The sequence below is a fragment of the Prunus persica genome, chromosome G6 (genome assembly GCF_000346465.2).
Source record: "Prunus persica cultivar Lovell chromosome G6, Prunus_persica_NCBIv2, whole genome shotgun sequence".
In the NCBI taxonomy this organism is placed as follows: Eukaryota; Viridiplantae; Streptophyta; class Magnoliopsida; order Rosales; family Rosaceae; genus Prunus; species Prunus persica.
The window spans coordinates 1,241,466-1,265,646 of NC_034014.1; the positions used below are offsets into that span (position 1 = coordinate 1,241,466).

The 24,181-nt window shown below is 36.7% G+C and overlaps 2 protein-coding genes and 1 pseudogene across 2 annotated transcripts; 1 reads left to right on the top strand and 2 right to left on the bottom strand.

Annotated features, from left to right (window-relative positions):
* Positions 1–2,693, bottom strand: LOC109949466 (G-type lectin S-receptor-like serine/threonine-protein kinase RLK1). The gene has a single exon (XM_020565094.1). It carries the CDS (start codon positions 2,688–2,690, stop codon positions 234–236), a length of 2,457 nt encoding a protein of 818 aa, XP_020420683.1. The 5' UTR covers positions 2,691–2,693; the 3' UTR covers positions 1–233.
* Positions 8,013–13,497, bottom strand: LOC109950011 (annotated as a pseudogene).
* On the top strand, positions 18,225–20,325 carry LOC109950012. The gene is made up of 4 exons (XM_020567436.1): positions 18,225–18,867; positions 19,020–19,459; positions 19,573–19,789; positions 19,901–20,325. The coding sequence occupies exons 1-4, from the start codon at positions 18,225–18,227 to the stop codon at positions 20,323–20,325; spliced, it is 1,725 nt and encodes a 574-aa protein (XP_020423025.1).

The window sequence follows — 24,181 nt, forward strand, 5'->3', positions numbered from 1 at the left end:
TAAAAATAAATAGGCCACAAACTTCATACTTAGATTAAGCAAACACATAGTTGCACTACGTTTTCTTAACAGAATTTGTCCTTCACAACAAGAACATTACTTACACAAAAATTTACATACACAAAGCCTTCTTTCTTATCAGTATGGCCAAATTAAAGCGATGCAAAACTACAAATAAGTCCACTAAAAACGATTGATAAACAGAAAATAAGCAACTTAGTACCGAAAATGATTTAAACCTGCGATACAAATGCGGATGGGCATGGTGGAACTTTTACTTCCACCACTCCTTCAAGCATCTGAACAACCTTCTTCATATTCGGTCTAACAGAAGGGTCTTCTTGAATACACCAAATAGCAACCATCACAAACTTTTCCAGTGTCGTTTTATCACCCAAGGCCTGAACTTCATAATCTACAACAGCATCTAATTCTCCTTCAAGGTAGCAATCGTAGACCCAGTCCGTTAATATTACTTTCTCTTCGCAGTTATTTTCCACATCAACGCTTCTCCTACAACAAATGATCTCAAGCAGCACAACACCAAAGCTGTACACATCAACTTTGGTAGTGATTGGCATGTTCCTAAACCACTCAGGTGCAACATACCCTTTTGTTCCTCTAATGGCAGTATGAGTCTTGCTCTGATTCATCATCAAAAGCTTTGCCAATCCAAAGTCAGAGATTCGAGCAGTGTAATAATCGTCAAGCAGTATGTTCTGAGGCTTTATATCACAATGGATAATTTGAGTACCGCAGTCTTCATGCGAGTACAGAAGTCCTCTGGAAACTCCATAAGCAATTTCAATTCGTTGTCTCCAACTCGGTTTGATATCAGTAAAAAGGAAGCTTGCTAATGTGCCCTTGCTTAAGAACTCGTATACTAGCAATCGATGTTGCCCTTCGTCACAATACCCAACCAGGCAAACTAGATTCTTGTGATGTGTCTTACCAATTACTCGCAGTTCTGTCTTGAATTCCTTCTCACCATCTTGTATCACACCGTTTAGCTTCTTCACTGCCACTTGGACACCAGAACCAATTTGTATTGTCCCTTTGTAAACAACTCCGAAGGTACCTCTTCCTAATTCTTCTGTGAATCCATTTGTAGCTTCTTGAAGCTCTTGGTAACTAAAAGAATGCAAATTTGAGTCCAAAATATTTTCGACAGACCTTACATGTTTCTTCCGGAAAACAAAGAAAAATCCCCGACAAGCAGCAGCACTAAACATAAAACTAACAAAGATAGAGGCAGCCAGAATTATAGACTCCACGCATATCACAGTGTTACTGCTCTTCTTCTTCGTCTTCTTGTCATCTGGATTTGGCATTGGAGGAAATTGTAGAGTTGAATTGTCCTTTCTGACTTTGATGAAGGCTTGTGAATTAAGATTTACATCCACTCTCCCATTTGAGAGAGGTAACTTCTTTTTCCAACAGGTTTCAGACCGGAAAATAGCAACAGCACACAAACAATCTTGAAAGCAAGATTCATTGCACCTCTCTGCAGTAAAAGGATATACCTTTACATAATCTGAGGTTGGCCAATCTGTATTTGTTAGCACCTCAACATCATATAAATATTTTGTGCCACTAAGCTCATCTTCTTCACAGCCTTGTATGAAATCCGGTTTGCATCCCCGGTATGGATCATTTGGATCAAGTAAAGAGAACCCTTTTGGGCATCCACAGGTTGGCCTCTTATCTTTGAGAGTGCAGATACTGTTGTACCCACAAACACCAACACCTGAATCTTCTCTATTTCTTTGGCAAATATCATCTGGCTCTGACCACCGAAGAGTCCAGCTCACATTTCCAGTGAAATTCTTGGGGTGATAATATTGAGCAAAAATCCCATCAAAGTTGAGAGTTGCTCTAATATAGTTGTCCCTTGCTGAGACTACCTCTTCCCCTGCAAGATTGTACTTTCCACCATTCTCTCTCAGAACATACAAGTAGCCTGAGACATTGAAAACCAATTCTTTACCTTCACTACCTGCCACAGTCCCTGAGGTAGTGTCGGTTGAATAGTAAGGTTCATTGGCAAATTCTGTTGGCAAGTTTATGGTGCTGATTACAAGGTTCCCATCTCCTTGCAGAAGCAGCTGGAACCGTCCTTTCAAATAGTTAGTCTCCGATTGTCGAGACGAAAGCGTCCCACTTCTTTCAATTTTCTGTCCAGGCAACAAGGTATCTGTAGGATTGTTGAAGGTCTCCCATAAGCTTTCTGAATTTCTATCTTGAAGAACAAAGTTGCCTGTATCATTCATGACCCCATTAGCAACAACACCAACACTGATTTCAGATTTCCATAGCTCTTCACCTTGAGGACTTTTAAGCACTAGACCGCTGTTGGCAGTCAAGTTCACAGTTGACCCCTTGGGTGCAACTGCAGCCTCATTATCCCGATCTGCATACCAAACTATGGTTCTGTCTGGTATTTTGGCATACCATATTGAGAGCAGGAAAAGACCATTGCTTCCAAGTGGAAAAAATCCAAAGGCAAAATCACCAGATGGAGAAAGCCATGGTGAGGAGTTAGCTGCAGTTGCAGTTAGGGAATCCCCCACTGCTATGCTGCCGTTAGTTTGAGCAAACACAGAAACTGGTAGCAGAAACAGACAGGAAAACAGAAGCAGCCGTACAGTAAAAGCCATTGCTAATTTTCTAGCACCAATGTGGTTAGGCATACTACAATATCGTAGCCTAGCTATTTTATAATGAAGAATGGGACCATGGCCCTTGCTTCCTTGAAATTTCTTGCTATAAATGCGCGTGCCACATCTTAATGAAGCATGAGACGTGCTCATTTCTAGTTTGTGTATACTAATCTATATTAACCATACACTACGACACGAACTTAAAGACCCTCGCTACCGGTCACACACAAAAATTTCTCAAATGACACATTTTCTCCTTCTAACAGCTTAGTTTGAAAGGCAAATATGTCATTCAATAGCAAGAATTTCTCACAAAATATTCTCTTGTTATTTTATTCTCAAAATTTGTGTTCATGAACCGTTTTATAATTCTACTAATTATGTTCGTATGTGTACTTGGTATGATGTTACGTTGACCTTTCTGTTATATATATATACACACACACACACAAAAAAAAAGCTTCAGTGGAGAATTCCTCAAATAATATTTGAGGGGCACATTTGTAGGACACACCACATATTGTATTTCAATAATCCAAAACTGTCTAGTTTTTAGATATTCTCTTTCAAATATCATCTCCAAAAAATATTTTTTTTTTTCTGCTAAAATTTTGCTTCTTGTCTTTGTTGTTGTACCTTTATGAATATTTCTCTGTTGTGGTGGTAGAAAACATTTAGGCCATGTTTGGTATGCTTCACTATGCCTCACTGGACTGGATTGGATTAAACAATACTTGAAACCCATGTTTGGTAAGGGAGGGGATTATCTTAAATGAGATTATATAGTCCAATAGTTAAAAAAAGCCCGGACTCACACAGCTAATATAGTGAGCCCAAAATTGGGTTCGCAAAATAGGACGCTCGCTATTTTGAACACGCGAGTCCGACTTCCTTATCGCTTGAATCAAAACCCCACCACAGATCCAATCAATGAAACCCAACGCTCATCGCTCTACCCTGGATTTCTTCTCAGAACGATCTCTCTTTGCACCCCAGCAACTAGCAGAACCCAAAACCATCTCTTTTCGCCATCTGAGTCCAATTCGTAGTAGTTCCAAAGAAAAAAAGAAAAGCAAAAAATAATGAAACCAGAAACAGAGAGAAGAAAGAAGGAAAAAGGAAGAAAAGAAAAGAAGAAAAAAATATGGGTCTGTGTAATTATGATACTGCTCCTATTTGGGTAGCTTCCTTACTTACTGATGATGTTTTGGGGATGTCTAGAATCCGCTTGATTTGTGTTGAGTCGGCTTAGATCGTTTTCATTCGAACGCACCATCCATTGAGCGCAGACAATGAAGACGGCAATGCTGGAAAAAATGGAGCCATCTTGCTGTTGTTGCCAAATTGCTCATCTTGGATTACAGGTTTTGATGCGCTGCTTGGTGGAGACCACAAAAAAATGAGGACGGGCTGGGAAGAGAACAGGAGAACAAGAAGAAAGGAAAGGGAAAAAAAAAAAAAGGACGGGCTGGGAAGGAAAGGTAGAAGAAAAGGAGAAAAAAGGAAAAAATGAAGAAAGGATAAGATAGTTTGGCTTTTAAAAAATATTAAAATTTATTTGTTTTATTATTATTTATTTTAAGGTCATCCTTAATTAAAAGTAAATATTAGAATTTTATTTATTTATAATTAAAATTAATTATTAAAATAATTATTTTTTACTCCGACACAACTCCAAACATAGGTCTTCACTATTTTCACAATCCAGCTTCTTAGTCCGACGCAGCACCAAACATAGGTCAGTACTTAATCCAGCTTAGTCCAGTCCGAGCTAATCCAAAACAGTTCCAGGATTTAGTCCAGTCCATGACAGTCCGCCGTACCAAACGACCCCTTACCTCTACTTCTCATCTTTGTTGTAAATTTTCCTTCTTTCCTCCCTTCTAGCTAAAAATATGGAAAGTTGTATAGATAGAAAGAAAAAAAAAAAAAGACGGATACAGCTGGAAAGGAGTCATAAAAGGGGTGCTGTCAAATCTGAGCTTAGAGTTTGTGAGGGTAGGGGGGAAGTAGGACAGAATTGGAAAAAGATGGAAGAAAGACCCCATCAAGTGAAGACTACAAAGTCTTCAAGTGGATGAGATTTTGAATGTGAGATATTTAGGCTCATTTGGTAATGTTTTAAGGGGTTGTTTTTATTTTTAGATAACAAAAATGAGGCAAAAACACGTTCGGTAGCCAAAAAACAGAAAACACGGAAAATGATGTGTACTTGTAGAAAACAGAAAAAAATTGTTTTCATTCTCATGGGAAACGTTGTCATAAAATAAATAAAAGTAAAAAATATCTTCTGCGTCCGTGTCTCTATATTCTTAGTCATATGTTCTTTGCCCCAGCTTACCTCTAACTAAAGTTTCTAGTCTCTGATCTATTATGGTCATGCCCATAAAGTAATCCAAGTTGGGCACGACAAAGAACACGACCCACGGACACGAATTTTCCACCATGGTTCCAAGGGCAGAACAGAGAATACGACCTGCTAACACGAATTTGCCACCCTAGCTCCAAGGACATAAACAAAGAACAAGACCCGCTAACACGAATTTACCACCCTAGCTCCAAGGACACAAACAAAGAACATGATCCACTGCCGCTGACACGAATTTTCCACCATGGTTCCAAGGGCACGACAAAGAACACGACCCGCTAACACGAATTTGCCACCCTAGCTCCAAGGACACGACAAAGAACATGACCCACTGACACGAATTTTCCACCCTTCCAAGCCAAAATATGTAATAAATATGAGCTTGTTAACCATTTAAGTGTAGCAGTCAAAATTCAATAGTAATAAATATGAGCGTTGCTACGTAACTCTAATTTGATTATTTGAAGTTGAAGCCAATTGCCAATGAAATCTACGACGCAATGTTTCTTAACAAAAATTTATCATTTCCATTACATAAATAGAGCATTCTTTCTTAACCCTCAACCCTATCACCTTTGGTACTTTATATTTTTTTTCTTCTAACATTATTGGTCCTTTGTATTTTTTAAAAATAGTTTAACATTTAAAATCTTTTAGAAAAAATTTAATTGAAAAAGATAATTTTTTCAAAAAATAATTTTTTTTTAAATTCAAATCCACTTGGCATGTTATAATTGGACATATAGGCTCTATATACATGTTATGTCAAATTCGTTATGTTATGTTACAATTTCTATTAAATTGATGAAAATTTCAACAGAACCTAACAGATTTGACGTGACATGTATGTAGAGCCTACATGTCCAATAATAACATGCCAAGTGGATTTGAATTATAAAAAAAATATTTTTGGAATGTCTCTCTTTTTAAAAAAAATTTAAAAAAAAATTTAAAATGTTAAACTATTTTTTAAAGGGTTTAGAGTTTTTCAACAAAACATAATGGATTTGACGCGACATGTATATGGAGCCTACATATCCATTAATAACATGCCAAGTGGATTTGAATAAAAAATGTATGTTTTGAAAATTTTCTCTTGTTTAAAAAAAATTTAAAAAAGATTTTAAATGTTAAACTATTTAAATGCTGCTATTTTCACCCCCTTGTCCTATTTTCCCATCCACCTTATTTTCTCACCCACTATATGAATTTGGAAAAACACAATCCTATCTTCCACCAACCATTATCCTTATGCTAGAGAGACCATCTTTTTTGTACCACAATTATATACCATCAGACGTGGCATGCCAAATCATTTAATATAGTTATATATATTTTAAATTTTTATTCTCCCCTAATTAAAGCACAAAAGTCATTAAATATAGCTAAATCTATTTTATTATCCCCTAATGACAGCACAATTACCGATACCGATAGGAGTCTTTCTATCTTCACTCTGTCTTCTTCCTTCTCCCTACACTGTTTTCTCCACAACAATTTTATGATTGCCGGATTTTTCATGGGTGTTAAACACAGAATCAACCCCTTTCCTCATGTTGGCTGCCATTTTTGGTTCTTTGTCTCTTATGGCCTGCAACTAGTGGTCAATTTCGCAGTAAAAAAAAAAAAAAAAAACTAGTTGCTAAAATGTGGTGGAAAAAGCAATTAATCTGATAAAAACTTGGGAGATTCACTATAATACCCAATATATGAGCCCAAATTATAAAAAAACCTATATGAAATGGACTTTAGAAACACACCCAAAGTCCATTTACAACATAACAAAAAGGTTTTTAACTTCTTTTAAATTACAAAATTGTCATTGATTTCTTAAAACAAACCCAACCCAAAAACCTCAAAAAAAAAAAAAAAAAAACCCAAAACACTTAATGGGGCATCAAAGTAATTTAATAATTAAAATTAAATTCAATAGGGCCAGCTGTTATTTTTTGGGTATGTTTATAGAAATTAAATAGTGTAGGGTTTATTTATAGTTTTAGTGCTAAGAATGGATATTTGACTAAATATTTCTAAAAACTTTATATCTTCATGGACTCTCCCTCAAAAATCTAACTATACTGTTCTTGTAAATCTGAAATAATATAATATTTAGAATCAAAACCCAACCACCTTTCCTTGGTGTATGAAATGGGTGAGAGGGAGGAGGAAGACGAGGAAAGATTAAAAATAAATAAATAAATAAATCTTATGGGATCAGTGCATCAATTAGGAGAGAATGAAAATTTAAAATATATGTAATTGTATTAAATGATTTAGCATGCCACATCATCTTCCACATCATATGGTATACAATTGTGGTACAAAAAGATGGTCTCCCTAGCATTACCCTTCTCTTTAACCTTCTCCTTTGAACTTTCTCCCTTCTCCTTATATCATGTGTCACTTTCTTTATACTAAAATAATATCATTAATGCATAGCTTTTGTTTTTCAAAATTACCCTTATTAAATATATTGACTTTCATATTACATTTAATTTATCTAAAATTTTTTATAAATGGAAAAAATAAAAATAGAAATTATTAAAATAATATTTTGTTTTACCCACCAACCCCAGCCATAGACGGGAGCAGATCCGCTGTCCCCAAATTGGTGTCCCCTTCATGTCCTCTCTCTAATTTGCTGACACGTGTCAATTAACATAACGGAGAGTTAACTCCGTTAATTTTTTTATTTGACAATTTTAAAAATTAAAAAAATTATAAACTGCCCAAAATAACCCACCAGCCAGCGAGCGTCCTTTCTTGCTAAACCCAGAGCGTCGTCTTCCTTGGGGTCTTTTATGTGTTTGGCTATCTTTGAAGAATTTGTGAATTAAATGGTTAATTGGAGTTGAATCTACTGCTGTTATGACATAGAGATTTAGTTATTTGGAGTTTAACGATATTCACGAGGTGATGGTTGCTCTGTCGCCAACAACCTTCAAGAGGCAGAGGAGAGGACCCATCACCTTGGATGGTTTTGCTCATGCTCTTCCACGGCTTCCCATACCAACAAGCTTTGATGCCGTCAAAAGCACCAGTTTAATGACTCTGCCTCTTCTTCCGTACCCTCCTCCTCCTCCTCCTCCATCATTAGTTTCTGTTGTGACCAACCAAGCAATGGTGCCAATTGAGTTTGAGTTAATTAAACCTTGTGAAGGAGAAGAGAAGCTGATGGATTTGAAAATTGCGGCTGCAATTCCAAAAGAAAAAGATCTGCTCCAGCAACTACAAGGAAGTGCCCCTACCCCTACACCAATCAATGTCATAGGGTCTGAAGAAGTTGAATGCACAATGTGTTTGACAAAATGTTGCAGCGAGATGTATGCATTTTGCCAGTTTATTGACTTACTGAAGATAAATCTTTTTTCCCCTCATGAGGGAAAGAATGAAATATGCTTAATTTAGGTCCTACCACTTAACAACGAGCAATATTCAGTTATAATTGATTCCACATAGTCGCTGGGTTTAGCAAGGAAGATGACGTTCGCTGGGTTTAGCAAGGAAGACGACGTTTGCAGGGTTTTGCAAGGAAGACGACGCTGGGTTTGGGCAGTTTTTTATTTTTTTAATTTTTAAAATTGTCAAATAAAAAAATTAACGGAGTTAACTTCCCGTTATGTTAGTTGACACGTGTCATCAAATTAGAGAGGGGACATGGAGGGGACACCAATTTGGGGACAGCAGATCCGCTCCCGCCATGGACCCCATTTCCATCTCCCAAAATATATTGCTTCTCTTGCCAGCCATACCACTGTGTAACATCTTCCTTCCGCCCTTGTGGCTGGGTTGTTTTTTCAATGTTTTCATATTTCCTTCTTAATGTTTTAATTATTAATATCCTAAAACTGATTTTTAAAATTTTTTAAATTGCACTTTGTATTTTTTTTAAGAACTGAGGGGGTATTTTATATCAATCAAAATTTGATATGCTACCAAACGACAAAAGGCTTATCCATTAATGTTTCGGAATTTCAGATTCTCAAAATTTTGTGTTTGTTAAATTATTAGATTTTTTTTATTATTATTTTAAATAACATTTATAATTATTTTTTAATAGTAATTCAAAAGAAAGTTAATTCATTCAATAAGGGTAACTTTGGAAAACAAAGGCTATGCATTAATGACATTGTTTTAAGAGCATGTTTACGTATCAGTAATGGAGAAAATAAGGAATCAGAGAATTTAGGAATAGGGGAACTACTGAATCGGTATGGGAAGAATCATTCACATTAAGCTGTTTACTAAATATCTAGAATTAGCAAAGGAATGGGGTTGATTCCCATTGTTATTGTTTACTAATTTTCATGAATTAGAATCGAAATTAATTTGATTACTGAAATGCCCTGCACATTTTCACCACAGCACATATATAATTCTCAAACTGGCTAAAGAAACCAAACTAATCCCGCAGCAAACTAGTAAGGCGGTGTAAGCATGAGGACTCAATATGCTGAACAAGATGAACAGTAAGAGCCCAGTTCAATGATAATGTTAATAACACCTTTGTCTAGAGTCAATTTCTAACGAAAAAATAAACTCCAATAAATATATATATTTCACCTACATAACTAGTAAACAATCAAATAATAATAACCTGCATAATCTTCATATGATTAAATACATAATCTTCATACTACCTAAAAAAAAGAAAGATATAATCTCCATAAAAGTCTTTATCCATGATTGTATTTTGTTTTGTGATGAATGTGAAGACAGAAGATAGAAGAAGAAGAAGAAGAAGATAGATAGATAGATAGATAGAATGGCTTACATAGCACAAGGCATTGTTGCTGCTTCTGGGAGGTTGTGTCTGCAACGCTAACGTGAAAAAGAAGTTGGAGCGTCTTGGAACTTCTTGGTGTGAGTTTTTATTTTTTTTAAAGGTTTAGGGTGTTTTGGAAGTATGGTAAAGTGGTAAGAGTATTTTTGGAAGTTATTAAGAGTAAACAGGAATGAGAATCATATCGACTACTCCCCCCTAGTTGATCTGATACCTAGTTTTGAGGGGATGTGATTACGCATTTTGAGGTGGGGCCTACTTATTTTTTCATTCCTGATTGCAAGTAAACGCAGGCGAAGTCAAGAATGGAAATCATTCACTTTCCTCCCATACCCATTACTGATACGTAAACATGCCTTAAGAGGAAAATAAAAAATATAAAAAGGGGAACTAATGTCGTTAAAATTATTTCTTGAGCATGAAATTGAATGCGCTAGATAAATGGAAAAGCCATGCCACCACTAGACTTGGACTAGGATGGTTTAGAGGATAAGAAAAATGCATACAAGGATGTGAAGAAAATTATAAACATGTAAGTGAATAAATTTTTCTTGATCCAGAAGGATGTAACAGAGCACACGCCATTAAAGCTGTGTACAATGTTTGCAGGATAGCTCCAACCCAATGACATATATCGTTGGCAACATGATCTTGTTCGAAAAAGTCTTATGTGAATTTTTTACGGCTATTTTTTCTTCTTCAAGAAACTAAAGATTAACCATCTCAGGGTGATTTTATAGTTTAGACATGCTCTGGTGGGTTAGAAAGTTCTTCTCTTTCAGTTTTTGAGTTAGAGAAGATAACAAGAGAGTGGAGAGAGAAAGTGCGATTTTAGGGGAGACCAATTTATTTTCCAGAAAAAAGTCAAACAATAGACAAAAATAACATTAATTATTATTTTATAAGTCGATAATATAAACCGTTGATAGTAGATGAATCTAATGGTGTTAAAAGTGTGTTTTATTGGTTGTGAAAATAGAGCATTCTTTCTTATTATCCCCAGTATATTATGGCCAAATAAAAGAGATGCATATATCTAAGAAGCGAAAACAGTGCAGAACCACAAACTAGTGTGATCATAGAATCAAATCCAAAAAAAAAGAACAAGAACAAGATTGAAAAGCAGGAAATAAGCTAGTACTGGCAGTAAAACCTTAGCTGCAATGCAATGCAATACAAACAAAGTTGGTTTCAGCTTGTTCTGGGGGTATATGGAGATGGACATGGAGGAACATGCACTTCCACCACGCCTTCAAGCATCTGCACAACTTTCCTCATAGTTGGTCTAAGAGACGGGTCATCTTGAATACACCAAATAGCAATCATCACAAGCTTTTCCGGCTTCATTCTATCATCTAAGGCCTGAACTTCATTATCTAGAACTAGAACAGCATCTAACATTCCTCCGCGGTAGCAATCATAGACCCAATCCGTTAAAATTGCTCTCTCCTCACGGCTATTGTCCGCATCAACGCTTCTCCTACAGCAAATGATCTCAAGCAGCACAACACCAAAGCTATACACATCAACTTTGGCAGTGATTGGCATGTTCCTGAACCACTCAGGGGCAACATACCCTTTTGTTCCTCTAATGGCAGTATGAGTGTGGCTCTGATTCATCATCAAAAGCTTTGCCAATCCAAAATCAGAGATCCGAGCAGTGTAATAATCGTCAAGCAGTATGTTCTGAGGCTTTATATCACAATGGATGACTTGGGTGCAGCACTCTTCATGCAAGTACAAAAGTCCCTTGGCAACTCCACAAGCAATTTCAATTCGCTGCGTCCAACTGGGTTTTGTATCAGCAAAAAGGAAGCTTGCTAACGTGCCCTTGCTTAAGAACTCGTATACTAGCAATCGATGTTGCCCTTCGTCACAATACCCAACCAGGCAAACTAGATTCTTGTGATGTGTCTTACCAATTACTCGCAGTTCTGTCTTGAATTCCTTCTCACCATCTTGTATCACACCGTTTAGCTTCTTCACTGCCACTTGGACACCGGAACCAATTTGTATTGTCCCTTTGTAGACAACTCCAAAGGCACCTCTTCCTAATTCTTCTGTGAATCCATTTGTTGCTTCTCGAAGCACTTGGTAACTAAAAGAATGCAAATTTGAGTCCAAAATATTGTCGATAGACCTTACATGTTTCTTCCGGAAAACAAAGAAAAATCCCGGACAAGCAGCAGCACTAAACATAAAACTAACAAAGATAGAGGCAGCCAGAATTATAGACTCCACGCGTATCAAAGTGTTACTGCTCTTCTTCTTCGTCTTCTTGTCATCTGGATTTGGCATTGGAGGAAATTGTAGAGTTGAATTATCCTTTCTGACTTTGATGAAGGCTTGTGAATTAAGACTTACATCCACTCTCCCATTTGAGAGAGGTAACTTCTTTTTCCAACAGGTTTCAGACCGGAAAATAGCAACAGCACACAAACAATCTTTAAAGCAAGATTCATTGCACCTCTCTGCAGTAAAAGGCTTTAACTGCACATAATCTGAGGTTGGCCAATCTGTATTTGTTAGCACCTCAACATCATATAAATATTTTGTGCCACTAAGCTCATCTTCTTCACAGCCTTGTATGAAATCCGGTTTGCATCCCCGGTATGGATTATTTGGATCAAGTAAAGAGAACCCTTTTGGGCATCCACAGGTTGGCCTCTTATCTCTTCTGAGAGTACAGATACTGTTGTACCCACAAACACCAACACCTGAATATTCTCTGTTTCTTTGGCAAATATCATCTGGCTCTGACCACAGAATAGTCCAGCTTACATTTCCAGTGAAATTCTTGGGGTGATAATATTGAGCAAAAATCCCATCAAAGGTGAGAGTTGCTCTAATATAGTTGTCCCTTGCTGAGACTGCCTTTCCCACTGCAAGATTGTACTTTCCACCATTCTCTCTCAGAACATACAAGTAGCCTGAGACATTGAAAACCAATTCTTTACCTTCACTACCTGCCACAGTCCCTGTGTCGGTTGCATAGTAAGGTTCATTGGCAAAGTGTGTTACAAAGTTTATGGTGTTGATTACAAGGTTCCCATCTGGTTGCAGAAACAGCTGGAACACTCCTTTCGAATAGTTAGTCACCGATTGTCGAGAAAAAAGCTTCCCACCTCTTTCAAGTGTCTGTCCAGGCAACAGGGTATCAGTGGGATTGTTGAAGGTCTCCCATAAGCTTTCTGAGTTTATATCTTGAAGGACAAAGTTGCCTGTATCATTCATGACCCCTTGGGCAACAATACCAGCACCGGTTTCAGATTTCCATAGCTCGTCACCCTGAGGATTTGTAAGCACTAGACCGCTGTCGTCGATCAAAAACACAGTTGACCCCTCGGGTGCAACTGCAGCCCCATTATACCACACTATGGTTCTGTCTGGTATTTTGGCATACCATATTGAGAGCAGGAAAAGATCATTCCTTCCAAGTGGCGAAAATCCAAAGGCAAAATCACCAGATGGAGAAAGCCATGATGAGGAGCTAGCTGCAGTTGCAGTTAGGGAATCCCCCACTGCTATGCCACCGTTAGTTTGAGCAAACACAGAAACTGGTAGCAGAAACAGAGAGGAAAACAGAAGCAGCCGTACGGTAAAAGCCATTGCTAATTTTCTAGCACCAATGTGTTTAGGCATACTACAATATCATAGCTAGCTATATTTCATAATGAAGAATGGGACCGTGGCCCTTGCTTCCTTGAAATTTCTTGCCACATCTTAATGAAGCATGAGACGCGTTCATTTCTAATTTGTGTATACTAGTCCATGTTAACCATCCACTACGGCACGCACAAAAATTTCTAAGTGTATCTGTCTACATCGTAGTTTTTTGTTTTATACTGTCAAATGACGCATTTTCTCCTTCTAACAGCTTAGTTTGAAAGGCAAATATGTCATTCAACCGCAAAAATTTATCACAAAAATTTATTACAATTGGAGATTTTAGAAAAGTAAGGTCCAAGAAGACTAAGTAAAAGCTAGGGGTGGTTGCGGTTCGGTAACCGCGAATTTTTACTCAAACCGCAAACCGACCGACTATTTGCGGTTTGGTGATTTTTGAAACCGCAAACCGACCGCGTTTTGCGGTTTACCGCATTGCGGTAAACCGCAAAAATGCGGTCGGTTACAGCGAATTTGCGGTTTAAAACCGCAAATTCTCAAGCATTCACAAAAATATAAATTTACAACCTAAATAAATAAATACACAACCTCAATTTCTCAAACATATATAAATTCACAATCGATTCCAATTCTCAAGCATTCACAACCTAAGAAAATTAAAGTTACAATTCCAAACATTCCAATTAAAGTTAAACTTCTCAAGCATTCCAATTTCAAATCCTTTAAAGTTACAAACCAAAAGCAAAATGAATTAAAGTTACAACCAAAAAGAAAAATCCAATTCAAAGTTAATTAAAGTTACAAACTAAAAGGAAAAATGCAATACACCAATGTTACAAACTCAAGTGTTGGTGGTGAGTGGATTTGAAGAACCCCTTTGTGTTGTTTGAGCACCAATGCTATCTACAAATAAAACAACATAGTTTAGTACATTTTATTATAAGAAGAAGCATAAATAACATTAGCATAAATAAACTAATTACTTACAAGTTGTCATATCTTCCATTTCCTTGTAGAATTCAACCTCATCATCCGTTGGTTCCTTGTAAAAGGAAAATTCGTCCGCTCTAAGCCAATCACTAGTACACACTAATGCCTCTACCATTTTAGGATGCAAAGAGCTTCTAAAAGGATCCACAATCCTCTTGCCTAGGCTAAAAGCATTTTCACTAGCAACCGTAGAACTTGGAATTGCAAAGATATCCTTGGCAACTTGTGAAAGAATAGGATATCTTGTTTGGTTCCCTCACGGCTACAGAGAGAGAAGAGAAGGGTTTACAATTTTACTTAATTATTCATAGAGTATAGCCATGCGGCTATACTTTGCGGTTTGCGGTAACCGCAAATTTTGAAAATCAAATACCGCAACCGCAACCGCAAATGCGGTTCGGTTCTTAATACCGCGATTGCGGTTCGGTTTACCGCGATTGCGGTTTTATTGCGGTAAAATATCGGTTGGTTTTTGCAGTTTTTCGGTTTTTCGGTTTAAAATGCCACCCCTAGTAAAAGCTTATGCAACATAAAGAAAGCATGGTCATTGTTTTCATAAAGAAAGCAGTGAGGACAAAAAAGACATGACCATTGTTGTCATAGGAAAAAAAAAAAAGCAATGAAATGAAATTATGAGAGAAATATAGCTGCAATTTCATTTGATGAGACTGCAAGTGTCCAATTTCAATTTGAAAATTTCTTAGTGGGACCACTACGAAGAAAAAGACTGGTTGAATTTTGCAGTGGGAATGGGTCAAGAAAGAGACCTATTGACCCAAAAAATCAGAGAGAAATAGAGGACGTAATAGAGGAGGTAATGTGGACCACTGGGGTTCGAACAACTTAAACTCAACGCACACTGGGGTTCGAACCCCTCTCAACTCCAAATTTTTGCAGCCACTTAACCACTACGCTGTTGATGACTTTGTGATTATAAACTACGGAATCTAGTATATATAATACTTGCAAGAATTTCAAAAATCTTGAACTTTTAAAAATTAAACAACTTAAACTCAACGCACACTGGGGTTCGAACCCCTCTCAACTCCGAATTTTTGCAACCACTTAACCACACACTGCTGATGACTTTGTGATTATAAACTATGGAGTATAGTATACATAATACTTGAGAGACTTTCACAAATGAAACAATTTAAACTCACTCACGCTCTCGCACACAATGGGGTTTGAACCCCTCTCCACTCCGAAATTTGCAGCCACTTCACCACCACGTTGCTAATAACTTTGTGATTATAAACTATGGAATCTAGTATATATAATACTTGCGACACTTTCAAAAATTAAACAATTTAAACTCACTCACGCTCTCGCACACAATTGGGTTCAAACCTCTCTCCACTCCGGAATTTGCAGCCATTTCACCACCACGCTGCTCATAACTTTGTGATTATAAACTATGGAATCTAGTATATATAATACTTGCAAGACTTTCAAAAATTAAACAATTTAAACTCACTCATGCTCTCGCACACAATGGGGTTTGTACCCCTCTTCACTCTGGAATTTACAGCCGCTTCACCACCACGCTGCTCATAACTTTGTGATCATAAACTATGGAATCTAGTATATATAATACTTGCGAGCTGCTTTTCAAGTTTCAACTTTTCATAGGAACTCTATGTGGTACTAAGTCACTTATGTATCTTACCATGCAATGTATAAAATGTAAAATATTGTAGTAAATCATTATATATAAATGATTGTGGTGTGTTTAATCATTTTCCATTAATTACTACATATTTTCTACACTCACGGTGTTTGTCAGCTCGCTATATAATCAAATTAAATTAGTTAAATCCATCATGCAATGCATTTCCTTCCAATTTTTTGTGATAAACTAATAGATAATTGACTAAATAAGCATCCTCCAAAGTTTCAATAAAAATGTCCAAGTTTTTCTTACAATTTTCGTGGTTTTTAGTCAATTTTTATCGATATCGATAATATCCCGATATTTCCATCGAAATTTTCGTGTTTTTGGACTACCGATATTTCCGATATCACCGATATTTTAGACCTTGATGTGGACTAATCTTAAACTATACTGATTAAACTGCAGGTATCTTTCTTGTTCTTTTTCACATCCCCAAATAACAAAGGATTTTCAAGTAGAGATATCATTAAGAGAATTTTTTTATACAAGCGATATTTGACTTTAATCTAATCTAAACTACAGGAAAAGTGATAAGTGTATTATTTCCTATATTTTTATACCTTTTATATATATCGGTTTTGTAGGGAAAGTTAATTAAAAAGAGTATTATTACTTTACTTTCCTTATTTTCAGCTATTCTGCACTCTTGGAAGGATTTCAACTGAAAGTCAACTTTTCGAATGAATTTTAGTGCAAGGCCAATTGTAGAAGAAAGCTAAGACATTGAAGATCGTTGTATCAAAGTTTCATAATTTTCTACCAAGCCAAATGCACCAGACCTGCAAGTCAAGACAGCCTAAGTTGAAATCCCGTTAGAACTGCACTGCTGTGGAAGATTGAAGATTTGAATAGCTTTCCGATTTTTCCTAGTGGCGTGTGATATATGCTTGGAAAGCTTAGAGATAAAGCTACGTTTCTCATATTTTTCCAGAATTTTATAGGAAGTGGAATGACCCAAAACATGCATGCAAGTTGGCTGACGTGTTTCCTAGTCAAAGAAGGATTCTTTCCTAGTTTGTTTCCTTAATTGTTTGAGATTTTGTTTTGCTTTAGGAGAGTTTCTCTAGACCTTTTTAGAGTAGGGTTTAGTTATTTTACACTGTATAAGGTCACCCTAAGGATCTCTTCAGAGGATCATATTTCCTATCATCTTCCCATATACAACTTTCATACACCAACAAATATATCAGAGAGAGAGCCAAGAATTTGTTGTCGCTGTGTTGCTGTGGAGAATCCAGAGATCAATTCCATCTGCCAAATCAGTTTTATGACAACAATTTTCTTGTTTATCTTTTCTTTTGTCATGAACTAATTTTCCTTGCTAGGGCTACGATGTAGCCTAACCATGAATACTTAATTTTTATAGTTATATTAATTTTTCATTACTATTCCATGTTGAGTATTTGTTATTGTTCTTAATGCTTTGAATATCTGGCCAATATTTAATTGATTTGATGATCCAAGCGGAGACCGAGATGAGATGTTTGGTGTTTGCATCTTATAACAGATACCATGTCTTGAATGAGTGCCCGAGAGGGACTAACATGACTCATGCAGTTTTCTTGTAGGTTCTCATAGAACTTAATGGGTTCTTGATTTTCTAAATCCATTGCTCGAGAGAGAATGGGTTGTTAATTAAGAATACATTTGGTTGAGCCCGAAAGGGGATATTGAATGAATTAGGAGAAACCAACTGTCAACATGGGTAGTAATTAGGGTTAATTGGCTATAAGAATTAAGTGGAATTGGTTATGTGAAATCAGATGCTCTAGTGTCTCATCATCTTGATTTTCCAACATTAATTAAAGTGCTATTTTTCATAATTGTTTTAGCTTACTTAAATCAATCAATCTTCTTAATCAACTGTTCAAATAAATTCTAAATTAATCATAATTAGTAGTTAATAGGAAATTGCAATCTTTGTGAGAACGACACTCTACTTATTTCTATATTACTTGTATGAATTGTGCGCTTGCAATAATTTCACAACAAGTTTTTGGCGCCGTTGCTGGGGACTGTTTTATTTTCTATTAATATCAATATATTTTAATTCGGAGTTTAATTTGAATTTATTTTATTTTTTATTTTCAGGTACGTTGAATTTTTCCGACACTGCCACCTATGGCGGACGAAGCAGAAGGAGCAGTGAGGGAATTTGGCCCCTCAGTGGCAACTCCCTCAGCGATCCGACGTCCTACTATTGCAGCCAACAATTTTGATATCAAACCAGCCATGATCACCATGCTGCAGAATTCATCCGTATTTTGTGGTTTGCCGAATGAAGATCCCAATATACATCTTGCGATATTTTTGGAGATTTGTGACACGTCCAAATTCAACGGGGTACCTGACGATGCGATTCGTTTAAGGCTATTCCCCTTCTCCTTGAAAGATAAAGTCAAACTTTGGTTACTGTCACAGCGACAAGACTCCATCCGTACTTGGGATGATTTATCTAAGAAATTCCTGGCTAAATTTTTCCCACCAGCCAAAACTGCAAAATTCCGACGAGATATTATGTCATTCGCTCAATATGAAAAGGAGCCTCTATATGAAGCCTGGGAACGATTCAAAGATTTATTGCGCAAGTGTCCTCACCATGAGCTACCAACCTGGATTCAAGTTCAAACTTTCTACAATGGGTTGAGTCAAACAAGCAGGACATTAGTTGATGCAGCTGCTGGAGAGGCTTTAATGGCAAAAACGGCTACCGAAGCATTTGAATTATTGGAGACCATGCCATCCAACAACTACCAATGGCCGAGTGAAAGAATGAATCCGAAACCAGCAGGGTCTTGGAAGTCGATGCCATGGCCTTGCTAACAGCACAAATTTCTAACCTTACTAAAAAAGTTGATTCTTTAAGTGTTAATGCTATAAACACTAATACTAATTTTGGTTGTGAATTTTGTGCAGGCCCTCATCCAAGTTCAGAGTGCACCACAAGGAACCCATTCGCGTCCGTTGAGCAAGTAAATCAAGTTGTAGAATTTAATCGACAAAGGAATGATCCTTATTCCAACATGTACAACCCCGGTTGGCAAAACCATCCAAATTTTTCATGGAGCAATACTCAGAATGTGCAGAGATCACCACCTGGCTTTCTGGTTCAAGAAAAGAAAATAAATTTGGAAGATGCGCTTACCCAGTTGACTATGTCTACCACCCAATTTATGACGGAAACAAAAATCCAGTTTCAGAATCAAAGCGTTTCTATTCGAAATTTGGAGATGCAAGTAGGCCAACTAGCTAATGTATTGAGTGGAAGAAATCAAGGAGTATTGCCAAGCCAACCCGTAATTAATCTGAAAAATCAAGAACAAGTAATGGCAATCACAATTCGGGAAAAGAAGCAAGTAAATACAGCGGTCAACTTGAAAAAGAAAAATTAGAAAAAGAGAAAGAAGCTGAGAAATCCCAAGAAGAAGAAAATTATGTTGTTATGCCGACTCATTCTCCTCCATTGAAGCCATATGTCCCACCGATCCCTTTTCCGCTGAGGCTGAAGAAAAATAAAATTGATAAGCAATCTTCTAATTTCTTGGAGACGTTCAAAAAGGTGCAAATCAACATTCCATTCGCTTCAGCTTTGGAACAAATGCCAAGTTCTGAAAAATTCATGAAAGACATCCTCTCGAAGAAAAGGAAATTTGGTGATCATGAGAAAATCCAACTGACTGAGGAATGTAGTGCCATCCTACAACAAAAGCTTCCACCAAAGAAAAAAGATAGAGGGAGTTTTAAAATTCCATGCACTATTGGAAATAATTTCTTTGAAAAAGTTTTATGTGATTTAGGTTCTAGCATTAATTTACTACCTTTATATGTTGCTAAAAAGATTGGTATTAGTGAAATTAAACCAACTACTGTCTCTTTGCAAATGGCGGACAAATCAATCACTTATCTTGATGGAATTATTGAAGATGTTCTAGTAAAAGTTGATACACTCATATTTCCGACTGATTTTCTGGTTTTGGATATGGAAGAAGATCCTGAAACACAATTAATTTTGAGCCGTCCATTCCTGATTACTGGACGAACTCTGATTGACGTGGAAGAAGGGCTACTAACTGTCAGAGTTGTGAATGAAAAAGCGACATTCAAAGTTTTTGAACCGATAACATTTCACGGAAAAGCAAAGGAAAATGAGACTCTGAGCCATCCATCTCCAAAGTTGACAAACCAAGGGTTCCCGGATCTACCTTGTACTTGTATGAACTAAAACCATATGACCCAGGAAGGAATGAATTAGAGGAACTTCAAAATAAATCATACGAGAGTGCGAGACTTTTCAAGGACCATACAAAGAAGGGGCATGACAAGCATATTAAGAATGACCACTACTACAAAAAAGCAAAAAGACGACGGTAAATCACCGTCGTGTATTGAGTTTTTCAATGGTCGTGGAATCCACCGTCATCTTTTCTCTCATAAACCACGACGCTAAATAACCGTCGTTGTTAAAATATACAACGTCATCAACAAATACAAAACGACGTCTTTGTACTGCAAAAAGATCTAAAAAAAGCAATCGAGGATGATAATAGACGACCAACTCTCTAAAAAACACGTCGTTAAAAAGGAAAAATATGACACATATTAAGAGAACAAGGCCGCAAGATAGACATACAACGACGAAAATAAAAATACGACGACGTTAAATATAATTTTCACGACAAATAGTTGTCAGTGTCATTATTTACGACAAATGTGTTTATAGATTAGACGTTGAAAAACTAAACAACGTCGGTTCCAAATATATGAGAGTCGTATTACAAAATTTATACGTCCTATTTTCAGAAACAAACAACGACGACAAATATTAGACGTTGTTAAATAAAACCACGTCGGAAAAAAATAAAAACAGACGTGTTTAGTCTGCTAAAGTTCTAGAAAATAGTCGAGGATGAGAATAGATGACCTACTCAAAAAAATCACCGTCGTTAAAAAGGAAAAATATGACACATATTAAAAGAACAAGGCAGCAAGATATACATACAACGACGATAACTAAAATACTATGCCGTTAAATATAATTTACACGACAAGAAAAAATATGACGTCTTTAAATACATGAGAAGACGACGTTATTGAAATCTACTACGTCTCTTATTTACAAAAAACCGTCGTGAAATAAATTTTCCACTTCGATTTTTCTAAAAAAGATGACGTGGAAATAGTTGTCAGAGTCATTATTTACGACGTACACATTTATATAGTCGACGTTGTATTTATATCTATCATCATCACTCACGACGCACTTAATAATATAGACGACGTTGAACTTCTAAACAACGTCGGTTCCAAATAAATGAGCGCCGTATTACAGGACATATAGACGGCGTTGATTATGATGAGAGCCGTATTACAAATAACGTCGTTTAATTGTTATTAGACGGCGGTTATAATGAATTTCCGTCGGAATTCATTTCGTTCCTCTTCGTTTATAAAAGAACTTGCGACGTGGAAAATGTATGATGACGTCGTATTTTTTAACGTTCAGATTATATATCTCATTTTTTAGACGTCGGTATTATGGGATTGGAGTCGTGTTATTTTGAATTACATGGCGGTTCTTAATCCTTCCCCGACGTGATATCCTGAATAATTGCTTCACAATAGCGTCGTGGTTCTTCATTGTTACGTTGCTTTAAGACGTCGGTAAATATGCTGAATAACTGGTTCACAATAACGTCGTGTTTTATTTGAACGTAGAAAGTGAAGAAATCACATTACAATATATTACAAAATTAATGTCATACACTGCCAATTACATAAGCATCATTCAATCCATATATCTTCACACCCATCTCGAATATTTTGACCGCCTAACTCACCCACCAGTTCATCAAATGTGTCAACATTTGGCATCCCTCTAGTAAATGGCTCACACTCAATTATCACATCACCTAAGACTTCATTACCAATAACATCATTATATTCTCTATTAGGCATTGATAACACTACCGACCAACCACGATGCATCGGGTCGTCAACAAAAAATATTTGTTTGACTTGAGAAGCCAAAACAAATTGGTCATTCCTATGTCCAATTTTACTCAAATCTACAAGGGTAAATCCAAGTTCGTCGACTACAAGACCAGAACTATCTATCCAATCACACCTAAAGACTGGGATTGTAAACTTTTGGTAGTCAAGGTCCCAAATTTCTTGAATGACACCATAGAAACCCATATTTGAGAGAATTGGGTTTTTATCCTAGGCACTAGCAACTTGCATGGTATGTGCAAGTAAATAAACTCCACTATTTTGAGTTGTCCGCACATCATCTTGTGCCTTGATATTGAATTTAATACCTTTAATAAGATAGCTCCTATATAATGGCACTGACATGTTTGGACCAGCTGCTAGCCACCTTAAATTTTCTGATACGCCATGATTGTCTTCCTCAAGTTCACTTTGAACCTGCAAATTAATCATATCTTAATTCAATCTAACATATAAATAAGAAGAAAATTAAAAGAGAAATATGTTATTCAACAACATATACCTTGAAGCGTAGCCATTGAATGAAAGTGCTATTGTGCTTATCCTGCAGCCACTTTGTTCTCTTTCTAAATTTTGGATAAGCAATCTTGATGTGGATCATATGTTGCCTACATGACACGAAAAATTCAAGCATTACGGTCCCAAATATAGAAGATAAACATAAGAAATAATTTAAAATGGAAACTTAAAGAATAAAGCTCATACGTACTCGATATAAGGTAGGACTTCCTCCGTATTCTCCAAGACATATAGATGTGCTTGATTCAACAGGTCCTGATCAACTACGCTCATTGTGCAACCTGATAATGGCTTTGAAAGTCCCATCTTTTGGCTTGAAGGCACTCCAACTGTACTAACATCAGATAAATGCTGAGTACAAAACTCTACCGCTTCTTCAGCTATATACCGCTCAGCAATGCAACATTCGGGACGAGTACGATTCTGAACATACCCCTTCAGCACTTTCATATATCTTTCAAACGAATACATCCACCTAAAATATACTGGCCCACATAGACGAACTTCTCTGACAAGATGTACTACTAGATGAACCATGATATCAAAGAATGAAGGGGGAAAGTACTTCTCAAGCAAACACAGAGTAACTACTACATCTTCTTCCAACTTATCTAGCTTGGAAACATCAACAGTCTTTGCACATATAGCATTGAAGAAGAAGCACAAACGAGCTATTGCATACCTTGCAGGCTTCTCCAAAACAGAACGAATTGCCACAGGAAGCAATTGTTGCATTAAGGTATGACAATCATGTGATTTAAGGCCAAGAAGTCTTGAATCTTGTAAAGATACAAGATTTTTAATATTTGAAGAATAACCTTCAGGGACCTTCATACCATAGAATGAATTGCAAACCTCTTTCTTCTCTGCTCTTGACAAATTCCAAGGCCCAGGAGGCAAACGAGTACGTCTTTCTCCATACTCGGGTTGCAAATCAGTTTTGACCCCCATGTTCAATAAATCTAATCGAGCAGCAATCCCATCTTTATTTTTTCCAGGGATCTCCAGCAATGTACCAATGATACTATCGCAAACATTCTTCTCAATGTGCATAACATCTAGGGCATGCCTCACAGGAAGGTATTTCCAATACTCGAGATCAAAGAATATTGATTTCTTCTTCCAACAAACTCTGTCACCATTTTCAACCATATGCAGCACTTCTTCTCCGGTTAATGGCTCGGGAGGTATGCCATATTCAGGTTTCCCATTAAAACCTGCACGTTGCCTCCTATATGGATGATTGATTGGTAACCATTTTCTATGCCCAATGTAACAAATTTTGTGGCCATTTTTCAACCTGTGACTAGGTGTATCATCGCCGCATATTGGACAAGCTTTATATCCTTTAACAACACAACCAGATAAGTTTCCATAGGCGGGGAAATCATTAATTGTCCACATTAATGCAGCTCTGAGTGTAAAGTATTCTCCATTATGTGCATCATACACTCCTCTAATCCCAACCCACAAGGATTTTAAATCATCAATCAAAGGCTCCAAGTAAACGTCTATATCATTTCTGGGTTGTTTAGGACCGGAAATCAATA